General features: G+C 40.8%; 1 protein-coding gene across 3 annotated transcripts in view; it reads left to right on the top strand.

Annotated features, from left to right (window-relative positions):
- mark4b (MAP/microtubule affinity-regulating kinase 4b) overlaps positions 1-26,429 on the top strand; it is a 66,443-nt gene that overhangs the window by 13,573 nt on the left and 26,441 nt on the right. For all 3 annotated transcript variants that reach the window (XM_080429008.1, XM_080429007.1, XM_080429009.1), the window contains exons 2-3: positions 8,478-8,675; positions 10,147-10,200. In XM_080429008.1, the coding sequence (XP_080285134.1) occupies positions 8,478-8,675; positions 10,147-10,200 (252 nt within the window). The remainder of the gene's footprint in view (positions 1-8,477; positions 8,676-10,146; positions 10,201-26,429) is intronic.

Below are 26,429 nucleotides of genomic sequence, written 5' to 3'. Positions count from 1 at the left end.
CAGTGTGTTAAGTGGTGTTGTGTTGTGACCGTGTGTTCAGTGGTGTTGTTAGGGTGACGGTGTGTTTGTTGTGCAGTGTAGAGAGGGCCAGTGCCGCTAGCCTGGGGCTAGGAGGTCAAGAGTCAGCACAACTGGACAGAGGAAGAGGAAATGGACTGGTGTTCTATTTGTCCACATTGTGTGTGTGTGTGTGTGTGTGTGTGTGTGTGTGTGTGTGTGTGTGTGTGTGTGTGTGTGTGTGTGTGTGTGTGTGTGTGTGTGTGTGTGTGTGTGTGTGTGTGTGTGTGTGTGTGTGTGTGTGTGTGTGTGTGTGTGTGTGTGTGTGTGTGTGTCTCTCCCAGGGCTTAGCCCTTTGAGGGTGTAATGAATCAATGATGACAATAAACTTTATCTGTATAGCACCTTTCATTAAAAAAAATACAGTTGAAAGTGCTTTACATTAAATAGATTACAGAAAAGATAATACAATTGTTAAAGGACATAATCAGTAAGAAAGTGAAATGGAAAATAAAATGTGTTGACTGCGTGTGTGTGTATACAAATTTATCGTTCATGAATGATTGAGTCTGTGTGTGTTTGGACGTGTGTGTACCTGCGTGTCCATGTTAGTGTCGTTGTCTGCAGGGGGTATTGTGTAAGGACAGGATGTGTGACGCTGGCACCTTGCAGTGTGTGTGTGTGTGTGTGTGTGTGTGTGTAACCTTGAGCCATCCCCGAACATCACGCACTCACACGTGCTGCACACACACACACAGTGAGAGAGGACTGTATCCTGGCCGCCGCAGGACTCCTCCCTTTGGGTGGAGTCCATTGTTTTGAAATTCTTTTTTGTTGGTCATACTGCATGTCCTGACGTAACGGTTATCAGATCTCCTCCACTCTGAGAGATGTAGAGGAGACAGTGATATATAAATATTTTGACCCCGATGTTAAAATATTTTGACATGGGGGTCGGCGGCCAAAAACATAATTTTGAGGGTCCTTGATATGATTTTTTTAGCACTAATGATATACTGTAGCAACTTACGTTTTTCATAAAACTTAGGATTTAGAAGACATTTTTTGTATCGGCCTCAGGTCTTAATGGGTTAATATGTTGTTTTACAGCAGTGTCGCTTGCTGAATATGAATTATTTTCAACTAAATCACTACATATTGCTGCACAAATCATTATGTTATTTGATAATACATTATTTGTATTTATTTTTGTGCAGCAATGTACTTATATTCCAGGAAATGCTGCATAAGAGAAGCCTTTCTTGTTTTCAGAATTTCAGAAAGGTAATGAATCAAGGCCCTAGCTTCCACTTGTTTATATGTTTTTGAAACGGAGAGGATGAGAGGAAACATTCCTAATGGACCAAATCATTTATGAGCGAGGGGCGAAACAATCCCATAACAACAAGATTGATGAATGTGTCCATTCATAACACAGTAGCAGTGCATTTCTATTGAGGCATACGCCCACACGCACAGATACAAATGGAAGATGGTTAATGTGCATAGCAACTGTTGGAATGCCATATATGTTAGTGGACACGCTAATATACTTAAATCTTTCTGCACCCTTTGGTTTATTTATTATTGGGTCATTTAATATTTATTTATTAATTATTGGGTCATTTAATATTTTTTTAATGTTCGTATTTTCAGTGAGTACAGGAAGAGCTTAGTCGGGAATTATTCAGGTTCCCAAACTTTCTTTGCTCTAGACCCAAAAGATACATTTGGTGTCTCCCCGGGACTCGAACGTACAAAATACATTGTGAATTAGCTACTTATGCCCTATTTAAAAATAGTTGCCATGAGGGCATGTTAAGTTATTGTTCTACGCTAGGCAAGATGGCCTTAACCCTTTAAGACTGGGGAAGCATCTGTGTAATATTTTTGATTTCTTTGGCTATTAAAAAATAGCAGATATACAAGCTCATAGCGCGGTTTTAAAAAAAAACCCTGTGATTTAGAAGACATGTAGAATCCCCCAGAAGCAAAGATTTGAGTTACAAATATTTGCTTTCAAAAATATAAATTCAAAGATTTGCACAAACTTTCTTGATTTTTCAAAAATAGCAGATCTACAAGCTTGTAGATCTGCTATTTTTGAATAGCCCAAAGAAATCTTAAAACGACACACAGATGCTTTCCTGGTCTTAAAGGTAGGGCAAAGGGACAGTACAAGACATATTGTGGACAATAGGCCAGACACTCCACAAACATATCTTCCATGTGAGGAGATGCAACAGATGATAACGATGATGACGATGTGGATGTTTTCCATTTCACATCAGGAACATCTCATCTGACTGTCATCCTCCCATGACAAGTTATGGCTCATCTATTCAAACCAGGGGTACCGCCACACCATTACACCGTCTGTAAACAGTGATTTATTACCCCCGTAACAAAAAATCCATACCGCCCCAGCCCTGGTCAGGATGCAAATATAATATGCAGAAAGCATTTTAGTCTTAACTGGCAGCGTTGATGAGTAAGGAGGAGGGTAAACTATGACTATGATTTAGTGAACATCACTAGCAGCAACCAATATAAAAATATATAAAAAGAACTACCAAATATGAAAAAAATAACCCTTTTCTGAGCACAACTGTGGGAACTTTGACGCAGTGTCACGCCTAATGACATATTTGACAAAGACATAGTGCCAACACTATTAGATGCACTGCTATCATACTGATTTAGAACAATGATTGTTTTGGATAGAGGAGGCAGAGTGAGCCCTGAAACTAAGGGGATTGTCACGGAGAATAGCGTTCTTTTCAATATTCAAGGGCAAGGTACGGCTTGTGTGCTGAATGTGCAAATTATTCGGTAAGCACCGCCCCCAATCTCACTCTCTCCCTCTATCTGTCCTCTGTCTTTAATGTCACCCACCCTATATTTATTATCACGTAGTCGTAGGGGACTTCACCACTCTCTCCAACCCTCCCGTTCTTCTGCCTTATACACACGCACGCGCAAGTACATTTTTACTCAAGTAAAAGTATCAATACTGCAATATAGAAATACTTTGTTACAAGTAAAAGTCCGGAATTCAAAAAGTACTTGAGTGAAAGCACAAATGTATTGGCATCAAGTACTCATTATGCAGAATGTCCCATTTTAAGTTTTCAAATGTAGGCAAATCATTTGAAAATAGCAGATCTACAAGCTCACAATGCGTCGATGCGACGCATCGTGAGCTTGTAGATCGGCTATTTTCAAATGGCTGAAATGTATTTAGGGCTGAAGTGGTTAACTCTTTGACTGCCAGAGTATTTTCATAAAGTACTCCCCCAGTGCCAGCAATTTTCGTGTTTTTTTATTTTTATATTTTGAATTTTTCTCATGAAAATAATTTAAGGACACATAATGTAAAGACCCAGCACAAATCCGCCACTAGAGCGCAGCACATGACAGCTTTGATCATGTCGTTGGGTCTCTCTCACCCTTCTTCATAGATTAGACAAGGAAAAACATGAAAACGGATGTGACGTCCCCCCCATTGTTTTGATCGGCGAAAATTACGTTGTGATATACGACGGCGATGACTGATCGTCACCCAGACCATAGATTATAGAAGAGAAACTGTCCGTTTGTCCGTCATACCGTGTGAAAGACCGTTTATTTACCTATTTTGGACGAAAATGACTGGGGAAAAGAATCAAAAACCGGAAACGGAATCCAGGTCATGAAACCGGATGCAGATGTCCGTGAAGTAAGTGGAACTCGAGAATAACATTGAATATTAAGCAGCATAGCGCAATCAGAGATTAAACAATGAACGCGCGTCCAGCGCGTCGAGCGCGTCGACGGCCAACTGGACAAAGTAGCACTTGACGCGTTATCGCGTCGTCCGCAGTCAAAGAGTTAATGTATGTTTTGTAATAATAATCAAAATCTACAAAGTAAGTTTTCAAATAATTGTAGTGGAGTAAATGTACAATATAGATGTAGTGGAGTAGAAGTAAAAGTATTGGAAATTGGAAATACTCTAGTAAAGTACAAATACCTCAAAATTGTACTTAAGTGCAGGACTTAAGTAAATGTACTTAGTTACTTTCCAACACTGCATGCGCACACATGTGATGAGTACAACAGGATAAGCCGAAATTCCTGGATTGCATGACACACAACACACCCCGGCCCTCTTATGTATGAATAATACCACATGGCAGCCAAAGAGGGGAGAGTAAATCCATAGGCTGTTCTTGATACAAGTATGTGAGGTGGGGGAGGGGAGGACGACGATGCTGGAAGGAGGTTCGGGGGGGTCGTGAGACCTAAATTGATGCGAGGTCACTGAAGATGAAGATACTGTCAGGGGTAGACAAAAGGGTTGGAGAGGAGAACAGTGGAGAAGGGGAGGCGTATCTATGGACGGAGGGGCAGAGGAGGTTGGCAGCACAACAGAATGCCATGGCACGGAGTCATAGAATTTTTCGGGACAGCTTTTATCCAAAGTGCCTTACGGTACTATGTGAATCTGAATAGAGTGTAGCTCATAGAAAATATAACCGATTTTTGGTCGCGTTTTATCGCTTGAAAATCTGTCATTTTTTTTGTTTTTACAGTCAAAAGTATAATTTATGGTTGTGGAGATGTAACATATCGTCTCTGTCGGGTGAAAACGGGTGTTACTTTTCACGATTCAAATTCAAAGATAGCAAAAATAGCAGATCTACAAGCTCAAAACGTGTCGCTTTGCGCCGCGTTTCGAGCTTGTAGATCTGCTACTTATGATATGTTTTTAGTATGATCAATTTACGAAAAAAAACACATTGAATATGAAGAGAAGACAGGTTCTGCCCGAACAAGATCTTTAATTCCAGCTATGCAATCCTATTAAAATTAAGATGTAAAAAGGGGGGAACAAATTATCAATTAAAATAAAACCTTTAGGACTGCATGGTGGTGTGGGAAAGGTGCAAATAGGAATGGAATGAGAAGGGGAGCAAAAAGCAGAAAGTAGGCAGAATTAAAGGAAGGTGGGGGACTAGAAGAGGTGTGACTCAGGTCTCATCAGACCTGAGGGAAGCGGGGAGAGAGGCTAGTTATCCTAAGGTACACTTCCAACCGTCAGTCATCATCCTCTACTCTACTTCCTGGATAGCTGTGAAAACGGCAGAGGTCAGAGTGCAATGCAGCGACAGACAGGGGGAAGCAGGGAGTGATGGACTACAAGGTGAGAAGGGGGGGGGGGGGGTGCAGGAGAAGGGCAAGGATGGTAAGAGGTATCTGAAGATCTACCATCAAGGCTCTCTTTCATCTGATTGTCAGTGATGTTTTGAAGGTCAAAGTAAACTAAACATCCTCAAGCATCGGTGTTGCCACATCCGTGAAACAAGCGGACCATGACGCGCGCGTTGGGTGCTCATATCCCCCGACGGGTATGGTCTAGTCTTATTTAACTCTTTATCATGTCAATAATTAGCATACTTCATACATTATATCATCTTTTAAAGTGAATAACATTGCTTACTAGTATTAACTTTAGTTTTTTTCCCCTTATGGCAATCATGAACTCCTAATCTACCCACAATCAATGGACGCGTCCACTTGGTTACATTTGTACGCTCCCAGAGTTGAAGTAACACTGAGGATTTTGCTGTGCACGATAGCTTGTGTCTTTTGTCCGCTGATGTGTTGTTGTGTCTGTATGGTGTGTGTGCTGTGTGGTTGCGTGGATGCAGCACATGCATGCAGCAGAGTGAAAGTGTGTGAGCGTGTGAATATCTGTGTGTGTGGGAAAGTCACTAGACCTTGTGATCTGAGCTCACTGCTACTGTGTACTATTCATGGATAGATAGTTCTCCACAGGACACAGCAGGGCTATGTCAAGGTGATGTGGTCTTATCAAAACTCAGATCTGAGTGTGTGTGTGTGTGTGTGTGGTCATCAGTCTGTGGGAACCATGTGGGAATAGAGAATAGCTTGTGCTAAAGACTAATCATGAGATTCCTGGTCTATTTATCTCAGATGAAAGTCTCCCCCTCACCATACAATTATTGCATCTTTTACTGTAGGGATTTACATCTTCGAATCTGTTTAAAATGTCTCCCTCTACTTTTAAATGTCTAATCTGTATTTCCCTTGTGGGGCCCCTGTTAAAACAGTAGTGCTCCACCGATGGCTTAATGACGTAGTGATTTATTGGACCGAGGGAAGTCTAAATTTATTGTCTGAGCTACTTTTATATCCTCAAGTAGGCCAGTCTTCAGGAGGCAGAGTAATCAGCTGATTACATTGATGACAAGCAATCAATCTGGCGTGATAGGAAGTTTAATGCCATTGTAAGATAAAATGTTATCCCTACTCCAGCACTGTAGTTCTCAGAGCCAGTTCTGCAAACCCAAAGTACTGCTGGTTTCCCTAGCAGTTTCCTTATTCAGGGACTGGTTTAGACCCGAGACAACAAGTGAATTTAGTTAACCATCTGTCGAATGTAGAATAGAAAACAAGGAATAGTCTGTATCCCCAGCATTGGAGTTGAAAACCCACTGGTTTGTTAACACCATGTTGCAAGGTGATTACTGACAGAGCAGCGCTATCAGTCTGCCCTAAATACCACCGACTGCCACTGAGCTCTGTCACTTCCCTGTTTGGAGCTTGTGAAAGTGACTGTTTACTGAGAGGCAGCAACAACCTTCTGGATCAATGATTAGCTGTCAGCATCAGATAATATCAGTAGTCTATATACAGTAGTTTATCATAATAACATGGTTTGATATACAGTAGTCTCTCTATATCAGTATCCTTCTTGGCAGGTTGTGTCAGTAAAGCCCGGTTTATACGTGGTATGATGTGTCGCGTGTCGAACATAGCTGATCTACCAGCCCACAACATGTCGCATCCTTGGGTTGTAGAGCTACTATGTTCAGTGTGCAGCATACATTTGGCATACGTTTGTGTCTATCAGGCACTTGGAGTCCATGATCCTCCGAAGTGAACTTGTTATATATCTCTGTTGTTTCCTCGACTTCCTTATGTGTTTGTGTGCTGGATTCCAAACCCACTACAGATGTCTCAAATGTATTATTGAATATTTTATAGTCACAGTGGTCTTTGAACAGTTTGAAGCCTTAGATAATAGAAAATCATGAGGAAAAACAACAACAAAAAACAAATGTGTCTTTTGTTGGGTTCCAGTCATAAACCCATAGCCCATGGTTTTAGCCCTGCTTTGCATATATTCATTAATTGGAGTCTAGTCTCAAATATCCATATTAAAATCTCTCATTGCTGATGCTAAAGATTTTAATGAAATATATCTGCCATTTATTGGTGAAGAGGCAGATCAATGAGGCTATGCCAACTTGCCTCTCCTGTCCCATGTCACGTGTCTCCCACTAATGACCTCACACATGTGAGGAATGCTGGCTTTGTGGGGGTCATCATGGGTGACATTTAGGAAGCCTTGCACTTTTACATGTACACTCGCTTTTTCACTTCTCCTCTGTCTTCTTTTCTCTCAGTTGTTGCTTTGTGTATATCTTTTCTTTGTTTTTGTCTGTGTGACGCATACTCTATCTCTGTCTGTAGAACATTGCAGTGTGCAGTTGTGTAAAGAAATTGTCTGTTTTAAAGTTTGTGTCCTAACCACTTAAACCCCTCCCTTTTATCTTCAATACTTGTTGTGAGCTTGTAGATGTGCTTTTCGAGGTGAACTGAATGTTTGCCTATTTTGACATGCCTAGAATAGTTGATGCCAAAGATTATTGTAAACTCAAGTGATGTGTTTTGTAAAAAGGTTAAAGCGCTATATATCTATAATCGGTGCTATATGGAGTATTTCTTCAGTAACAGGGGGGTCTTCTGTCTCTCCAGTTCTTTAGGAAACTAAAAATAAATATTCAGGGTGGCTGCCAATTTCACCCAGTCAGTAGAGAGAACCCATTCATAAACAATTTTATAGTGTTCCAATTTTGTCTGCTCTTTTTGAGTTTATTTGTTTCTTCTTCACTTCCAATTTCAATTGTTTATCTTGCATCCTGTATGAATGCTCTCTCTCTCCTGATGGGATCAAATTGGTATCATATCCTGAATATGTATTTTCTGTTGACTAAAAAGCTGGAGAGATGGGGAGACCCCTGTTACTGAACAGGCACTATAGCAATGATTACTATTGGAATATATAGAGATATTTAACACTTATTTTAACAAAAATACAACCTTCTATAATAGAACTCATCCTAGTTTTCAGAGAAGTACCTTGAGGGATTATGCCTTGCTCAACTGTCCTATGCCCCTTCCTTGGTCATACAGTAGTTTTCTGCATACTTTTTGTAATTTGTTATAGTTCTGTAGTTGTTTTGTTTCCCCCTTTTTATTATTAAATATGTATAGCGTTGATGCCATTCTGCGACCGAATTTCACAATTGTGATGACAAATCCTTTAATTTGCCGCTCAATCAAAACAAACAGTTGTTTTGCTATACTCATGATCTCTCTTTCTATCTATCTTCTTTTTGTCTCCTCAGCATACCTCCCTGTCGGCCAGCCGTTCAGAGAAAGGTACCGGTTGGTCGAGCCGGTCGCTAGGTGCACGATGTCGGAACTCCATCGCCTTGTGTTCCGACGAACAGCCTCACATAGGGAACTACCGGCTGCTCAAAACCATTGGCAAGGGCAACTTCGCCAAGGTCAAACTGGCACGCCACATACTGACTGGCAAAGAAGTGAGTCTGGTCTTATCAACTTGGTGTAACTTTGGCCTGTCATACATTTTTCGTAATATTGAGATTAACCTTAAATCTTCCAGCATTAATCACAATTCATCCCTTAATTGTGTAAATTCATGCTATAATTACATGAAAAAATATGTTTTGTCTGAGATTGACTACTTATAAGTGCTTTGCGCATCTGTATGATTGGCTCTGAAAGTACAGAAATTATTTCAAAATGAGTTTGAAATCATTTCCAGTGAGGCTGCATGCTGAGTTTTGAGATGCATGGGTGAGGGTGTGTGTGTCTGTGTGTGCATTTGGATTGTATTGCATTGTGTTATGTACTGTAGTAATGTACAGTACGTGCGTGTGTGTGCCTACCTATTAACGTCTGTGCGTGTCTGAAATTTTCTGTTCAAACACATTGTCGCCTGTCAGGCTCATAAAGTCTTGACCTACATTGACTAAGTTGATAAGTCCTTGAGGCTCAGTAGACTTCATCCCTCTGCCTCTTTGCTAGATCATGTGAGCTCTGCTGTCTGTCATTATAAAGGAAAAAAAATGATATATTGTTGGTTTACAATGCTAACTTTGACCCGGTCACAGCAAATTGTTAAGTCTATTATATACTGCCTGTGTGGTTTGTTCAGTGGATCCCAGCATGTGTGGACAAAATCAAATATCACAATATGTTTTTTTACTAAATACCTCTATCAATATTGTGAGGATAATATCGTATTTGTGTCTATTGTCTTTTCATAGATGCCCAGCCCTTATTTTAGGTCACCTCGTGTACTCTATGACCGAGTATTGTTCTATTTAAAATCGTCTCTGTTGGGTGGAAACCTCATTATGTCCAAAACTGTTACTTTTTGGAATTCAAAAAAAAAAAAGGCAGATCTACAAGCTTGAAACGTGCTGCTTTTCAAGCTTGTAGATCTGCTATTTATTTTGATACTTTTGTGTGACGCTGTACAGACATGCAAAAGTGTCACTTTTCAGCTACAGTCACCTTTTTGAACCCAAATAGGGCAATTGTGTGACACCTGACCCGAAAGAAAACAACATGTTGTCATCTTTTTCACCTCTGGGCTGTTTGCATGCCTGGCTGTAGTATGATCAAGTAGGGCATTAATTTACGAAAAATGTAGTACTGCCAACGTTTACTATACTGCAGGGGTTCATTCCACTGGTCCCACTGATGTGAACACGTATGCGTTCAAACATTTTATATGGGTTGTCTACAATTTGTCATCAAGTTGACAATATTTGCAGAGAAAAACAGAGATCAACCAGGTGCTCAATGGAGATAAAACAAAAGTTAAAAACGTAGACTGAGAATAGTTTTCAATATCTGAAATGGAAGTGTAATGCACGTAATACATTGCATTGCAATTCCTGTTATCACAGCCATATGTAGTATGGATTTCAAAATATTTATTTTTGATTGTCATTGTAATGTTCTTTCCTTTTCTGTCCCCAGGTTGCAATTAAGATCATCGATAAAACCCAACTTAACCCAACCAGCCTACAGAAGGTAAGTGTGTGTCTGTATTTGTGCACATTGTACATGTCTGTGTGAGAGAGCGTGTGATCAAATGATACAGTTTAAAGGTACACTATTAAAAGATCTCTGAAAACAAGAATAAGGCATTAACAACCACAGAATTCTCTCTCTCACACACACGCACACACACGCACACACACACACACACACACACACACACACACACACACACACACACACACACACACACACACACACACACACACACACACACACACACACACACACACACACACACTTATAGCAGAATGTTACTTTAGTCTCACTGATACATGATTACTTTTAGGCGTGCAAGAGCATTGTTTTGGCACTGTGGTTGGGAAGTATTTACTTTAAAAAAAAACATATTTATGATTTTAGAGTTGAAGCTTATTGTGTTGCTGCATGTATTGTAATGTTGCGTTCTCACTAGTGTCAAAGCAACAGGCTACAAGTCATTTTAACCACTTAAACCCCAGCATCCGTGTTGCGGGGAAAATATCAGATCGACAAGCTTGCAAGTTGCAACGCTGCGACACGTTGTAAGCTTGTCGATCGGCTATTTTCAGCCACAGCTTTCCCCACAAAACAGTAAAGACACTACTAGCATTGAGCCCTGAGGGACTGTGCTCAACCATATAGGGTTTAAGTGGTTAAAAGGAAGCCAGTGACATGAAACTACAAAGTGACGGCCGGCACTTATCGCTGCATGACGCGCTGCGAAAGAAAGTTGAGCTGGCTTCAACTTTTTTCCGCACTCCAATGACGCAGTGAATCGTCCACAATCACATGCTTTGTTGCACCATTTCCACTCCCAGTCTCTCTCCCCACAATTCCTGCTCCTTTCCATAAATGGAAGAAAAAGTCATTCTTGCTGTTAACCGGTTCCCTGTGCTCTGTAAACCTACCCTTTTCATTTGCACAGTGTGGCTTGAGCAACACTTCCGACAGCGAGGCGGTGACAGTGTAGGTGGCCACACTTAGTCGTTTTGTAGGTGTCATCGCCGCGAGTTTCATGAGTCACTCTATATAAAATGCTCTACGGCATAGTCAGCTGAAGCTTTTAGCCTAGCGGCTATTAAAAGTGATGACATAACACGTTTTGTTATGCACGTAGACTGGAATCATAGCATGTCTTTCATAAGCATGACAAGTCATGTACCAAACACACTGTCCATCCATGGTGTAACTCGGTGGTTCTCAACCTTCTCTCTGGATCAGGGCCCACTTGAAAAACCTCAAAAGCGTTGGCGGCCCACCCATCTGACCACTTAACACGACAGCCGATGGACATTTTCAGAGCATGTTTATTTTAATGATCGATCAAATGATTGTGTCCTGGCTTGGATCAGTTGAAACTAACGTAGTATACTTTTAAGTTTCTATTTTGCAGTATAATACACACTTTCAAGGTTTTAAAGAAAAATATATTTAAAATAAAATGTTAATGTTAAATTATCGCTGCATTCTTAGGGCCCTATTTTGCGCGTCTCAGGTCTTATGACTAAGCTTAAGACCCGGCGGCGTGGCCAATGCTGTTTTGCTATTTTGAGTGGCCAAACAGCATTGGCCACGCCTCCAGGTCGCACAAAATGGGGCCCATGGTGTTGTTTTACCAATAATTTGGGGGCCCACTTGTAATATCATCACGGCCCACCAGTGGGCCCTGGCCCACAGGTTGAGTACCACTGGTGTAGCTGTATGAGTGCATTTACTGTACATAGGATCAGGAGTCCTCATCAGGCGCGCTGCAGTAACAGTAACCTCTCCACCTGTTGTTTCCCTTTTAAAATGTGAACTGTCCGAAGGCCTCTGGTGTGTGCAGCAAACTTTGACCTTTCTGTCGTCATGTGAGCTTTAGTTCTCAGGAAGCTGTTTTTGGCATGCTGGGCCAGAGAAACCAGCAACAACAAGTCTACTGGATACGTCAAGTGCAATAAACTATGCAAAATGATATTGTTTTCCGTACGCAGACAGATCCTCATTGTTAATTTGTCCACGAGTGTGCAAACATTTGTACACCGAGTTCACCCATTAAGACGCATCTCTGTCATTTTAGATTTCTTTGGGTATTCAAAAATGTCAGATCTACAAGCTCATAGCGCAGCACAGAGTGCGCTATGAGCTTGTAGATCTGCTATTTTTGAAAAATCGTGTAAATCTTTGAATATATCTTCTATAAATCTATAAATCCTAACTTTTTTTGTTGTTGCTATGTCGGTAGCCCCCCCCCCTCCCCGAAGCAAAGATTTGAGTTACAAATGTTTAAACGCTTTAAAGAATATAAATATAATTCAAATATTTGCACAAATCTCCATGATTTAAAAAAAAAATACCTGATCTACAGAGCTGCTATTTTTGAATTGCCAAAGACAAGAAAAATTACACTGATCCATTCCCGGATTGAATGGGTTAAATTAAGACCCAGGATTTTACTGTGGACAAGGTTCAGCATCGGGGAAGCTGTTATTGGTTCCAGGGCTGGTGTAAACAAGCAGTAAATGTTGGTAACGTGGTGTCTCTAAAGAGAGGGTGGAGGGGTAAACCCTGACCACTGGAACCACCCTGTTGGCCTGTGGATGAATCCCACTAAAACTCCCTTCCTCTCACTCTCGCCAAGCCTTCCTGTTGTCTTAACAAAGAAGGGACCTTATTGTATGCACTTAAAACAGTTTTTATATTTAAAAGCCTTTGGAAGTCATACTGTAATGAATGATGTAATGGCCAGCCTGGATTTAAAAGTGCACAGCGATATTGTCTGGGTGCTATGGCTTTGACCTTTGGCAGCACTCTCTAGGCCTGTTGGCCATTTGACATTTAGGCTTATTCTGCAGTTGCACTCACTGCACGTTCTGTGAATGAAGGGAATGAATAACTAGTTTTTAATGTTAAATAGCGACAGGCTGACAGACAGAGAGTGTGGAAAATATCAGGAACTCAAGAATCAAGGTGGATTTATTTGTCAGAGGGGGATCATGAAACATAAAGGTAGTCGAGTAGGCCTACATACAGGTAGAGCAGGCGTACATAAAGTGGGATGCAAAAAGGTCCATGGAAGACGTATGTATCAGATTATCAAGCATCATATTAGCTTCACTGTGGAAGAAGGAAAACACTCCATTATCCCCATTTTCAACCTGTAAAAAGTGCAATTCCTGGGGAAGTGGTAAATGTAGTTAGTTGTCAAGTTGGTTTCAATGTAATGGCATACTGTATGGAATGTCTATATGTTTGCAAGCATTGGGTTGTTGGTTATTATGTGTCCTACTGGAACTGACAGGGGCACTGTATGCTTGTCTGGTGTAATCAGGGAGATGTGCACTATATATACACACACATGTACACAGACTGCAGTGCACTCGTGGCTTTAATGAGATTAGTCCCACGGGCACTCCTGTCCTAGACTGGCCATGCCTCAGTCTCTCTGTGTCGTGTCTGTGTGGTCACCAGTCTGTGCACCCGATTCTTTCTCTTGTGTTTTGGTTAAATATTTTGTATAGATGTCCTATAACCACTTTCAACCTGGCATCCATTTTGGGCTCGTCATTTTAGGCAAAGAACTTCAAGATTCTTAAAATAAAATCATACTACAGCTATTTGCTGTCAAAATCATTTTTTGTGGTAATTGTACCTTATCTTCAGTGATGCTCAATCTGAAAAGCATTGAAATGGTTGCAGACAATAGGCTCAAGGATCCCGTGGTTCAAACGTATGGAGGTGACATTGATCTGCCATGGTTCTCATTCACTGTCGGAGCAAAGAATTATCACTGTGATTCGCTGAGATGACCTTTACATCATGAAAAATGTCAACAAAGAGACAGCTGAAAACCGTATCAAACGGTATTCAGCTTAATTCATGCATACATTATCGGTGCATAAGTAGGATCTTATCACCTGGCAGCACACAGAACTGACTTTCATCCAATGCAGTTAAATGCTTAGTGCATTCAAGGCATTAAGCATTAGTCATGCAGTGAAAGATTTGAAATGATTAGATTAGATTGAGTGAAATTATTTTACTCGTACAAGTGTACAGTACATAACAAAACGTGTTAGTATGATTATATGTGTGCTGCTTTCTTTATGCGTTTGTATTCTGGTGTAAGGTATAGATATCCTGTATTCACAAAGGGGTTTGGATGATCTGTGTGTGTGTGTGTGTGTGCGAGTGTCTGCGCATGTGTCTACAGTAAACCATGGTCAAATATACACGCCTTTTATTCACATTCACACACTTCATCTTTTCGCTCTTGGTTGCTAAGATATTTCCTGTGTGTGTGTCATACCCTGTTCTTGTAGATACAGTAGTTGTAGAATTGCTCTTTCTTTGGGGTGGACACTGTTGACCAAACTTTGGCCTTGCCTGGGGACATGTCTGCTTTATCAGTAGCCATGACACACACACACGCAGCAGTTAGATCAATACAGCCTCATACAGTACATACACATAGATACTAACACAAACATACACATAAGATATACAGTACAGTAGTTCCATGCAAACATGCACACATACAGTACACCCATAGACAAACACACAAAAACTTACAAATGATTATTGCACATGTGCAGATATTCTCTCTCTCGTGCGCTCTCACACACACACACACACACACACACACACACACACACACACACACACACATTTATAGCATAATGTTACTTTAGTCTCACTGATACATGATCACTTTTAGGTGTGCAAGAGCATTGTTTTGGCACTGTGGTTGGGAAGTATTTACTTACAGAGAGTAAGGTTATTGATAGTAACAGCTAGCTAACCAGTCCAGATTGGGTTATCGTTCTGTGGATATCACATAGCAGGGTTATTGACACTGTCTGTGTCAATAGTTAGTTTTCTTTTTCATTTATTTATTAGACTCAATCTGTTGAAGATGACTTGTACTGGGTACTGCAATGCAGGCCAGTGCCGCACTGTGGCCAAGAGAACGGCACACATTCAGCCTGGGGATTTGAACTGGCAACCTCTGAGTCATAAGTCATTTTGTCAGAGTAGGTGTGAGTTGATTGAAATTCCTCTTTTAGTGTGTCTTGACAGCACACTAAATATTATTCTTTCTGGGTCTGATAAACAAACCTTTGTATTAGCAGACATTTCATGGAGGTCGTGAAGGCCATGGCCACAGTGCCCCCTCAGTTTGGCCTTATGATCCTCAAAATTATACAGTATGTTTGCCCTGAGGCCACAGTGGACCCATCTGATTTATCGCCTCTGCCTCTTTCTTGTCAATATGGTTTTTAGTCACCAGTGTCTTTTGTTGAAATTCTGAACTTTTAACTGTCTGTCCGATGCCATCTTCAAATGAGTCCAGTGACTCTGATTAGTCTATGGTTGAGTGTGTACTGTATGAATGTTTGACTCAGGAGTTCTTACAAATATTGGTAATGTTTTAATACCAATACATTATTTTTCACTAGTTTCACTAGTAGTTATACTAAAATCATCCTTAACCCTTAAGTTCAATTCATTATTTCCGTGGAATAAAAAATCGTAGATTTATTTGATGGCCTTGCTGCCCTGGCATTTGGCCTTTGTGCCTTCAAAGAATTGATGACACCAAGGCCAAGTGGCCCTGGAATGATGAAAATCCAGACCTGATTAGCTGGGATGACAGACGGGTGGTGGGTATGTATGTTGGTGCTGTGTGTGTGTGTGAGTGAGTATACAGTCAGCAGTGTGTAGTGGGATGGTGCTGCATAGCTCAGTTACGTCTGTAGCGGTCCTGTCCATTCAGCATTATCCTGAGAGCACAGGACATATACATGCTGGTAACACTCTCCACTCCATCTCTCTCTCTCTCATTGATAGTTTTCTGTCCTCTCAGCTCTTCTATCATTTTCTTTACTGTAGCTTACTGTTGCCCCACTGTCTTGCGTGTGTTCCTAGGCCTGTCACAATTATTACAAAGTCGTCTAGTCGCGATTATTTGAGATAATCGCTATTATTTTGCATAATTGTCATAATCGTTTCCATGTTGAAAAATTTTCATACAAGCTTAATTGTATGAAAATTAATCGTCATACAAAAACCTTTTTTTTTTCTTTTTCGTAAATGAATGCCTTACTTAATCATACTACAGTGTCACACAAAAGTATCAAAAGTAGCAGATCCACAAGCTTGAAACACGGCGCAAAGCGACACGTTTTGAGCTTGTGGATCTGCTACTTTTACTGTTTTTGAATTTGAATCCTGAAAAGTAACATTTTTGGACATATGAGGTTTCCACCTGACAGAGACGATATGTAACTACAGATAATGTAAGTGTTGTGATAAGCTTTAATCTTCAATGACACATTTACTAAAAGCCTCAATTGGAGCTGTGAGAACTAATTATAGATAGAACCTTATTAATCCCCATGCGGAAATTCAGTTGTTGTGGGTAATTTGTAACCTAGAGTCATTTTATAATTATAATAATATGTATAGTTTGAATTGGGAATGCTGTCTTTAAGTATTCTGAAGATTAGTATAGATTTAGTATTCCTTCCTGTAGCCAAAGCAACCAACATATTGCTCTTCACAGTGGTGTGTGTGCTATGCTAATCTGTTTGACTATGTAGTGTGTAGGGCCTCATCCAAAGACTAGTGCTACTTTAAGAATAGGAGGATTTTGTAGGCAGCCCTCCAATTGTGTGTGTGTGTGTGTGTGTGTGTGTGTGTGTGTGTGTGTGTGTGTGTGTGTGTGTGTGTGTGTTGTACCTACCTCATCCAGGCCCCTCAGCCACTAGGTGGATTCCAGACAGGCAAACAAAAGGGACAGCCGAGTGGGGGGGTGGGGGGGTGGGGGGGTGGGGGGGCTCTGTGGGGCCTTTAGAGGGCCTTGGCACTGGAACAGGACCCTGAGAAAGACAAGACACTGAACAGAACCAAAGGGGGGTGGGGGGTGTGTGACACTGAACAGAACCAAAAGGGGGGGGGGTGTGTGTGTGTGTGTGTGTGTGTGTGTGTGTGTGTGTGTGTGTGTGTGTGTGTGTGTGTGTGTTCTCTCACATGGAACAAGTGGATAAACTCAGACAGACCCTGTCTGTTGAATTGTTATTCTGTGTGTGTGAGTGGTTCCACTATGTGTGTTGCTGTTGGGTATTACATATTGTGTGTGTGTGTGTGTGTGTAATTACATTGTTGTCACCGAGTGCATTGTTGTCATTGTGTAAAGTGTATAATTAGTCAATAAAGGAGCAGCAGGATGCACAGCGCGAGGCCACAAGGTTTTTCCCACACGTTGGGTCTTCAAAGGAAGAGCCAGAGAACAAGAGGACAGAAGTACATCTCTCTCTCCCTCCCCTCACTCCCTGCATCCTCACTTACTGTAAAATCATCAGTGTGAGAGTAATAATGGACCCAAAGTGTTAAATCAACACTAAAGGATTTTATTATGCACCCCCTCTCCCTCTCTATTGCCCTGTTTCCCTATCTCTCCCTCTCTCCTGCCCTCTCTCTGCTTTTCTCTTTCTAATGTCTTTCCTCTCCCCCTTTCCCCCTCTTAACTCCTCTCTCTGCTAGCCCTTCTTGTGCAACAGTCACCTAAGCCCGTATTTAATTTCACTAATTCAATAAAGCGGAGTCAGACTTTTTATTTATTTAATTTACTTATCTAGGTCAAACATAGACATGAGATAGACTCCAGCTACTGTTCATCAATGATTCATCTTCTTTCGTTGACAAGGCCCTATAGCGGCTCCCATTACTGCTATACTGAGGGGGCAGAGATACACTTGTAAATGCAGATAGGCACCCAGTAAGCCACTCTACCCTGCGCAGTAAATCCTGAGTTAATATTTATTTTATTTTTTATTTGTTTCACACATGGTTGTGCCCAACATGATTTCTTACATATAGTAATAAATCAATAAAATGTATTTTACACATGCCATGAATGAGAAAGAGCAGGAAGACGAAAATCGTATTTTACCTGCCCTATGCTTGAACATAAATAAAAATCTAAATAGATCCATATTGTGTATAACAGTGGGAATTGGGATGAGAAGTATTGCTGTTACTTACAAATGTAGAAACCTTTAAAGATAGTTTGGAAGACCTGTAAGGGTTCATTTGGTTACATTTATACACTGTTACAAATGGGTAAATTTAAATTAACACAGGATTTATGTGAGGTCATGTGTACACGTTGTATTATACACTCAATCACTCATATTCAAAATGTACTTTGATATTAAAGTGATAATTCTGAAGTAACTTCTAGGAGGCTGTGTCCTTCAGAATTGTCACATTGAGCCGGTTTGTCTATTTTTTTTAGAACTGTTAGTTCTAAAAAGAACGTGTACCGTCAAGAAAATGCGACAACGTGGTACACTAGATGTGCCTTGGGGGGCGGCTGTCGTTTTCAGTTATACAACACTTTAAAGATCGGGGACAGTGACAGAATGGAGACATGCACGGTAGCAGAGTAATATGGCTGTAGTTGAATCAGGTCATACATCGGAGTCGCTCATTGGTCTCGCTGGGGCTCATTTCACAGCACACACAGACTCATTCACACACATGGACTATACACACACACACACACACACACACACACACACACACACACACACACACACACACACACACTGGCTTATTCACTGGGGTTACTCAAACGTGGGCGAAGGTAGAGCAGCCTGTCTTTTCATCTGGAACTCTTTTTTTTCTTTTTCTTCCACTTTGTCGTTCTTTGTCTCTCTGCATCTCTCCCCCTCTTCTTAAAGTGTGTTTTACAGTGTGCAGCACACTGGGCTTGTGTGTGTGTGTGTGTGTGTGTACTAACTGAGTAGGAGTCTGGATATTTGAATCTGTGGGTTAGATAAGTATTTATCCAATGTACATTTCTCTCTCTCCCTCTCTGTTACGTTCTCCTCTTTCTCTGTCCTCTCTTTCTCTCTCTCTCTCTCTGCATTTGTTTATACTGCATGTGTGTGTGGGTGAGAGAGAGCTTGGACACAAGGCTGCGATTAACAGGTCAGATGTCGGGACGACTCGGGAGACTGGACAGCCAAACACATTTAGCCAACACAGTCCAGTGCAGCAGCACACACACACACAAACTCACACACACTCTCTCATTCACTGACTCACGTATCATACAGTGAGAGAGATAATTGTAAGCTGCTTTGTGTTAATACTCATTCATAACTCAGCAGGTCGGAGCCCACAATAGACGAGCAACAGGAGTTCACGCTCTGTGGTCTATTAACACTGCCTGAGACGCAGAGAGTTAACAGCAGACGTCGGAAAATACACAGAAATTGATTAGTATTGTCTGGGGGAGAAGACTGAGTTGATTGGAGAAAGGTAGAGGAGGAGAACGCTCATAAGTTGATTGAATTACCTGGATGGAAGAGATAAGAAATGCTCAGCCTCACACTAAGTTGATGAATAATGACTGGATGGAATAGACAGCCAGAAGATAGGTGATGGTTGCATCATTCACACAGCCAGGGTCTTCTAAACCAGTGGTTCTAAAATCTTTTCGTGCCAAGGACCCCCAAATTGATATATATTTGGACGGGAAAAAAACATCTAAACTTGTTTGATATTTTTCAAATATTTAGCTCAGTCAGTAGAGAACTCGCCTCTTGACCACAAGGTCATGGGTTAGATCCCACGTACCTCCAACTCAGCGAATGAGTAGCACGGCTTGGGTGTGGCAAGTCGTGCGGTAAGTACTGGGAGCTGATGGTAGGTGTTGCGCTCCACCTCAGCAATCCATCTCCCGGGGATCTAGCGCACTGCGAAACGGGGATAGACTCCCGCACTCTGACTGATGACAATAAGCCTCACTGACCTACTTACTTACTTACTTTTCCATCTCTGTGGAATTTGCATAGTTTGTGTATTGATATTGTTTAAACTATTTATTTTCATGTCCTGTCAAACACATCTAGTTTCCCTGTGGAAAGGGCCTTTCACACTAGACACTATAACGATAGCTATAACTATATCGTTCACCATTGTATAATTTTTTTTATAGCTGGTGAGAACTGCCATCCACTTGACTTAGAACGATTATAACGTTATAGTTATAGTGCTCAGTGTGAACAGCCCTTAAGAGTACATTTGGGGTTTTGACTATAGTAGGACTTCATTGTATGAGGTGACCCACACATCTATGGCTGGTTTCCTCAGTATGAGCAGAACAAGAAGTTAAAGTTATATTTTTTCCCCCTTTTATCTTTCCAACTATTTATTGGGCCCTCTGTGTTGTTGAGAAAGGAATTGAATGAGCCAATGAGAGATGAGAAGGCAAGAGGAGAGAATTTAAGTGGAGAAAGGAGGGGTGAAGTGTAATGTTGAGATGAGAGGAGAAATATTGAGTAAGCAGACAAGGAAAACAAAAGATTATTTCTGTGTAATTTTGTATGTGCATATGAGGCGTGTGAGGTCTTACTATTTTTTGTACGCTTATTGGGCTTGTTTTTCTGTAAAGTTTCTTGGAAATATTAGTAGGGTTGAGGTTTTTTGGGCTAGTTTCTAAAGTGTAGTTGCTTATTTGGGCTTGTTTCCTAATGTTGTTTAAACCAGTGCTTCCTAAACATTTTCATGGCAAGGACCCCCAGATTAATATGTATTTGTCCACAGACCCCCCATAAATATTTTGTGCCAGGGACCCTCCCCCATACAAGATTTGTAAAATATTACAAATACTTTTTTTTTTTTTAAGATTTATTTTTCTCTTTTTTGAAAATAGCAGATCTACAAGCTCACAACGCAATGAACGCATCACAACACGTTCTATTCAATTCAATTTCAATTACATTTTATTAAAGTGTCAAATCACAACAAGTTGTCTCAAGACACTTTACATGTAGAGCAGAGACCCGACAGTCCCACCCTGAGCAAGCAATCTTTGCGACAGTGGCCACGAAAAACTCCCCCTTAACTGGAAGAAACGTCAGGCAGACCCTAGGCTCTAGGGTGGGGGCCTTCTGCCTCGACCGTGTCGGGGGGAAAGAAGAGAGAGAGAGGGAGGAGAGACAGAGAGAGATACAAGTAGTAGAAATAACAATAATATCAAATATATTAGTGTAAGATAGTATATGATAATATAATATAGTACAACAATAATGTTTATACAGTATATAATGGTATGATATAAGAATGTTAATATAATATGCAGTGTAGTGGTATTGTGTAATGTAGTAGAAATCCACGGTCGTGCTCCATGGAGAGGCCCGGTCTGCAGTCACACTCTTGGTCTGCAACTGGGGGTCCGTAATAACAGTCCATGGAACTGCGAAGTGGGAGATAAAAGAAACTCAGAGGAGCGGGTCCCCGGATGTGGAATTAGTGGCAGGCCTTACTGGAGCGTGAGTCCGTACAGTGTTAATTACAATTGCACCAGTGGGACACAAACCCACACAACCAAAGGGAGGAGGAGAAGAGAGAGGACGAGAGGAGAGAGGGAGGGGATGTAAGGAAGAGGGAAGTGGGAGGGAGAGGGGAGAGAGGATGACTATAGGTGACTGAGTACTGAGAAATACTATACGATTACAATTCACAATGTAGGCATTTCGCAGATGCTCTTAATATTTCTGAGCTTGTAGATAGCGTAGTCGCTTCTCTTGGGCTTGTTTTCATAGACCTGGTTGCTTATTTCTCTCGCAAAATCTGGCAACATCGGTTATATAACTTGCCACAACCACCTGGGGTGCAGCAGAGCCTGTTACAGGGATTAGTCCCCTGGTTGGCATGGCAACTGTGACACGAGGCTATCACCACGGGAGACAACTGGAAAGTGATTTAGAAGGAGAGTGAACAGAACAATATGAGTGTTTTAAAAGGGCACATCTTTATTTCTCTTATTTTGCTGTGTACAAACGAATGAAGAGAAATGGCAAACGACGCACCAGACGTTTACCATATTCAGCGGCCATTTTGCTGTTCCTTAATACTGGGTGGAGTTTGGGTGACCCCAGGCTTATATTCAGACTGTTTGTTGCACACCATCCTCTCCAATATATGAAAACAAGAAGAAATCCCTTATAAAAAATTACTTAACAGGATTTAGGGAGAAAGTGTGATGAAAGATTAGAAGATGCTAGGTGGGTAGAAGTGGAGAGATAGTCAATAGATATACATAACAAACTAAATGTGTTTTTGGTACATGCACAAATCAAAATATACAGCACAGCAAATACTGATAACCATTTCAATAGTCATGAACTGAATTTGACTACATGTACAGTATGATTCAGTACTGTACATAGACCAAGAGTGTGGAAGAAAACGTGAAATGCGAGTGAGATGAAATGAATGAATCTAATCTAATAGAGAAAGCAGAGAGGTGGGGAAGGTAGAGAAGAGGTGGCAGAGAAGAGAAAGAGAGGAAATGAGTGTGTAGCGGAGAAAGATGGGGTGAAAGAGTGTAAAGGAGAGAGGGGGAGGAGAGGCTTATGTGATTATTCTCTTTAAAGCTCAGGTGAACAGCTGATGCACCCTGCTTTCAATTCAATTACACACTCCCCTGGGACGTGTGTGTGTGTGCATGTTGTTCATGTGTGCAGAGTGTTACATATGTGTCCATGAGTGCACGTTTGCATGTTTTACATTTGTGTATGTTCATAAATGTTTACCAATGATGCGTGTGTGTTTGTGTACAGTATGTGTGTGTCAGCACATTATATGACCATTCCCACTGGGAATTGGATCATACAAAGCAGAGAGGGGATTGAAAAGGGGTCTAAGAATAGCTTTCTTCAGTGGCAGCAGAATATCCGGTGTAGGGGTGAGGGGAAATCGATTTATGTACAGTAAGAATCACAATTCTTATCTTCTATGATTCTCTATCGACTCACACCTTCCAGAAATCAGTTAAAAAAAATATATATATATAGTAAAACTTTCTCGCAACTAGCCTGAGAATTCCCATTGTTTCTTTTTGTTTAACTTGCTATTCTCTCAGTCACTGAGTATTGAGCAATACAAAAACGTTTATTTGTGCAAGTTTCGCATGAATAGACTTTATATTTATCTTAGGTTTGCCTTTGTGTGTTTACATTATTGCAATCAGTAGATACAACTTTTTCAAATATTAAAACTACATAATCTCACACACACTTTATTCTGCTTTCATGTCCTCATTTGCCAGACTGCCTTTCTTAGTGCACAGTGGACAGGAGTAGATCCAGAATCCACCTAAATCCTGAGTCAAGAATAGATTTTGAAACAGGAATCGTTTTGAACCGAGTTATGAGAATTTAATTGTGACCCCAAAAATCTAATTGTGAGATACTGAAAGATTTACACTTTTAAGTGTTTCTCTTGAAGTAACAATTTGACCAAGACTCCACGATCTTGTGTTTCTTTATAGTCCTAAATCACGCCACGGTAGATCCTAGCTACAGTGATTAACTAAGGTCGATAAAATGATACATCAAACAAACAGAAACATACAGTATATTATGTGATATATCTGGCTTCATCTGTTTTGATATGTGAGTGTGGAAAACCTGTTTGAATACCAGTGTGTTGTATAATTAAAAAAAGTCCCAACTGCAAGTCACTCAGTCATGCTACATTCCGGCGTGTGTGTGTGTGTGTGTGTGTGTGCGTGTGCGTGCGTTAACATGTGCTTTTGTGCAGCGCGGCTAAACTGGTCTTTGCCGCACAGCCTAGTGAAAACCTGGAATCTGTCCTGTGACGTCTATGAAAAGACACACAAACACACACACCCACACATGCGAAAACGCATAAACATATAATAACACACAGAAACGCAGTGCCTCAGGATACTGTGAAAGTTATGTCACCATTACATTGCTGTTACTTCAGCATGAGGAAGTAAATTCTTGGTAAACATAGTCTCGTGTGAGCACTGAGCAGGGCATTTAAAGACACGCTCACAGAGTAATGAAGTAACTATTCTGTCATTCCCTATTATAACTATTATTAGTTATAATATTATAACTCTTCCTGCAGCTGCAAATGTTGAATTGAACTTCAAAAAAATAATTTCACCCACTTTAACACCTGTAGTCGAGTGATGTGACAATTCATTTGATTCTCACTCTGTATTGTAATGAAGTAAATTCTTAGTGAACATAAAGACCAGCTAAAATGAAAAACATGTTTTACATACTTTTTAGTGCATATCCATATCCATTAATGTATATAAAAAAAGTTGTATTTTTATATAAAGTCTAGTCTTAACTACTTCTTGTCAAATATAAAAATAATGCATAGTTACATTGTCAGGTCCGGACCAATTTCAACTAATTAGATGATGATGGCCTGGGGCATTCAACCCGATAAAAGTATCAACTAGAACAGTGGTTTTCAACCAGTGGTCCAGGGACCACCAGTGGTCCTTGAGGGGGTTCCATTACGGGTCCATTTGGTTTCATTTTACGCTCTCAAGAGTTAAATTATTGTTCATTACTCAATTTACAAGAATCTACACAATTAGAGAATGTAGAAGGATTGTTATTTTGATCAACGTTTGCCTGTTTATCTCTTCTCTATGGTACCAACCTACAGCATGGAATTGTGGACAAAATCGTATCCAACGATAACAAAATATTTATTTTGTTATCTTGGGTCTGAGAGGCTAAAACTCATCACATGGTGGTCCGTGGCTCAAATGCCGAATACATAATGGACCTTGATATCAAAAGGGTTGAAAACCACTGCTCTAGAACCTACAGTATAACATTTGAATGTGAGGGGTAAACAAGAAGAGCCACAGAGGGAGGTAGAGGGAGGATGAGAGAGGAGAGAGGTGGGATGCTGTGACAGACGACAGTGAAGGTAGGAGGGGAGGCGAGTGTCTCCCATGGTAACAGGGGTCTGTTGTTGGAGAATGAACCTCAGCACGTTCCTGCTTCTCTGTTGGTTGCTGTCGGGTGGAAACCTTGTATGTCAAAAAAACCTTCATTTTTTTTAATTGTTTTGAAAATAGCAGATGTGATGCGTTATGAGCTTGTAGATCAGCTATTTTCACTACTTTTGTGTGACACTCTCTTGTAAGTAGGATGAATAAAACATAAAAGGCTGAATTATGGAGTTTCTGCCCGACAGCAACGTGTTCTTTCTCCTCTTGTCTATCTTTCACTTTATTTTGTATTCTCTCTTCTCTCCATTTTCTATTTATTTGATATTCCCATTCATTCATTTATTTTATAAAGAGGCATGAAACCCTTGGCTGAACATTTTCCCCCTGTTCACATTAAAAACTACAGCAGATTAAAAACATGGCAAGCTAGTTTTTATAGAATAAAATGAATAATGGGTCTGTTGTTAGATTCAGGTGTGCCAATGTGCAAGCATAGACAGTAGTCAACCGTATTGTCAGTGCACATTGGTACACCTGAAACTAACACACCCATTTATTGATTGGCTGCAGCTATGTTGCTTACATCATGGTGTACTATAATGCCAGTCTTATGAGCAGACTGCCATGTTTTCACCCTTCTAGTAGTTTTTTAACATGAAAAGAAAAAAAAAGACTAGACTATTAGTCGACTATAGGCAACTATTGGCCAGTCAAATTCAACTATAGAAATCCTTAGTCGGGGACAGCCCTAGTTAATACACACACACACACACACACACACACACACACACACACACACACACACACACACACACACACACACACACACACACACACACACACACACACACACACTGTCTCTCTCCTTGTCGGTCTCGTTTTCTATTTCTATCTTCATTTCCTGTAAATAAACACTCCTTCCTTGTTCCTTGCATCCTTGCGACACACAGGCTAGACTGCTTGTTCCCTGTGTACCACACACACAGTTTCTTCCCTGAACACTCTATGAACGTACACACACAATTGAGCATTGTCACAGTATTGCATTTTCCTTAACTTTGGCAGCCCATACACTAGGCCTAACTCCGAACTCAGCCAAAGTCAATTTTGATTACATTCGCCTTTAAAGAGGCTCTTAGCCTCTGGCTTCCCTGTGTTTTTTTGTTTTTTTTACTAGTTTATAAAAGTACATTAACTAATTAACGAGTGAAGCTATCAGAGCAGCTGTCTGGAGCTCTGTGATGGATGGGATGGATGGGGTGGGAGGCTGGGGGAGAACGCCCCACAGTCAGGCTCGGTCTAGTCAGGGCTGTGGGTCTGGAGGTAGTGGGGACATGATACTGCAAGACTACATCCACACTAAAAAGTTCTCCTTTTACAATTATTCAGGTGTTTTTGACTCCAGGATTGCAGTGTTGTCTGGACAGACAGA

The sequence above is a fragment of the Gymnoscopelus braueri genome, assembly GCF_963280865.1.
Source record: "Gymnoscopelus braueri genome assembly, chromosome: 5".
Lineage (NCBI taxonomy): Eukaryota > Metazoa > Chordata > Actinopteri > Myctophiformes > Myctophidae > Gymnoscopelus > Gymnoscopelus braueri.
This window is presented reverse-complemented; position numbering and strand designations above follow the sequence as displayed.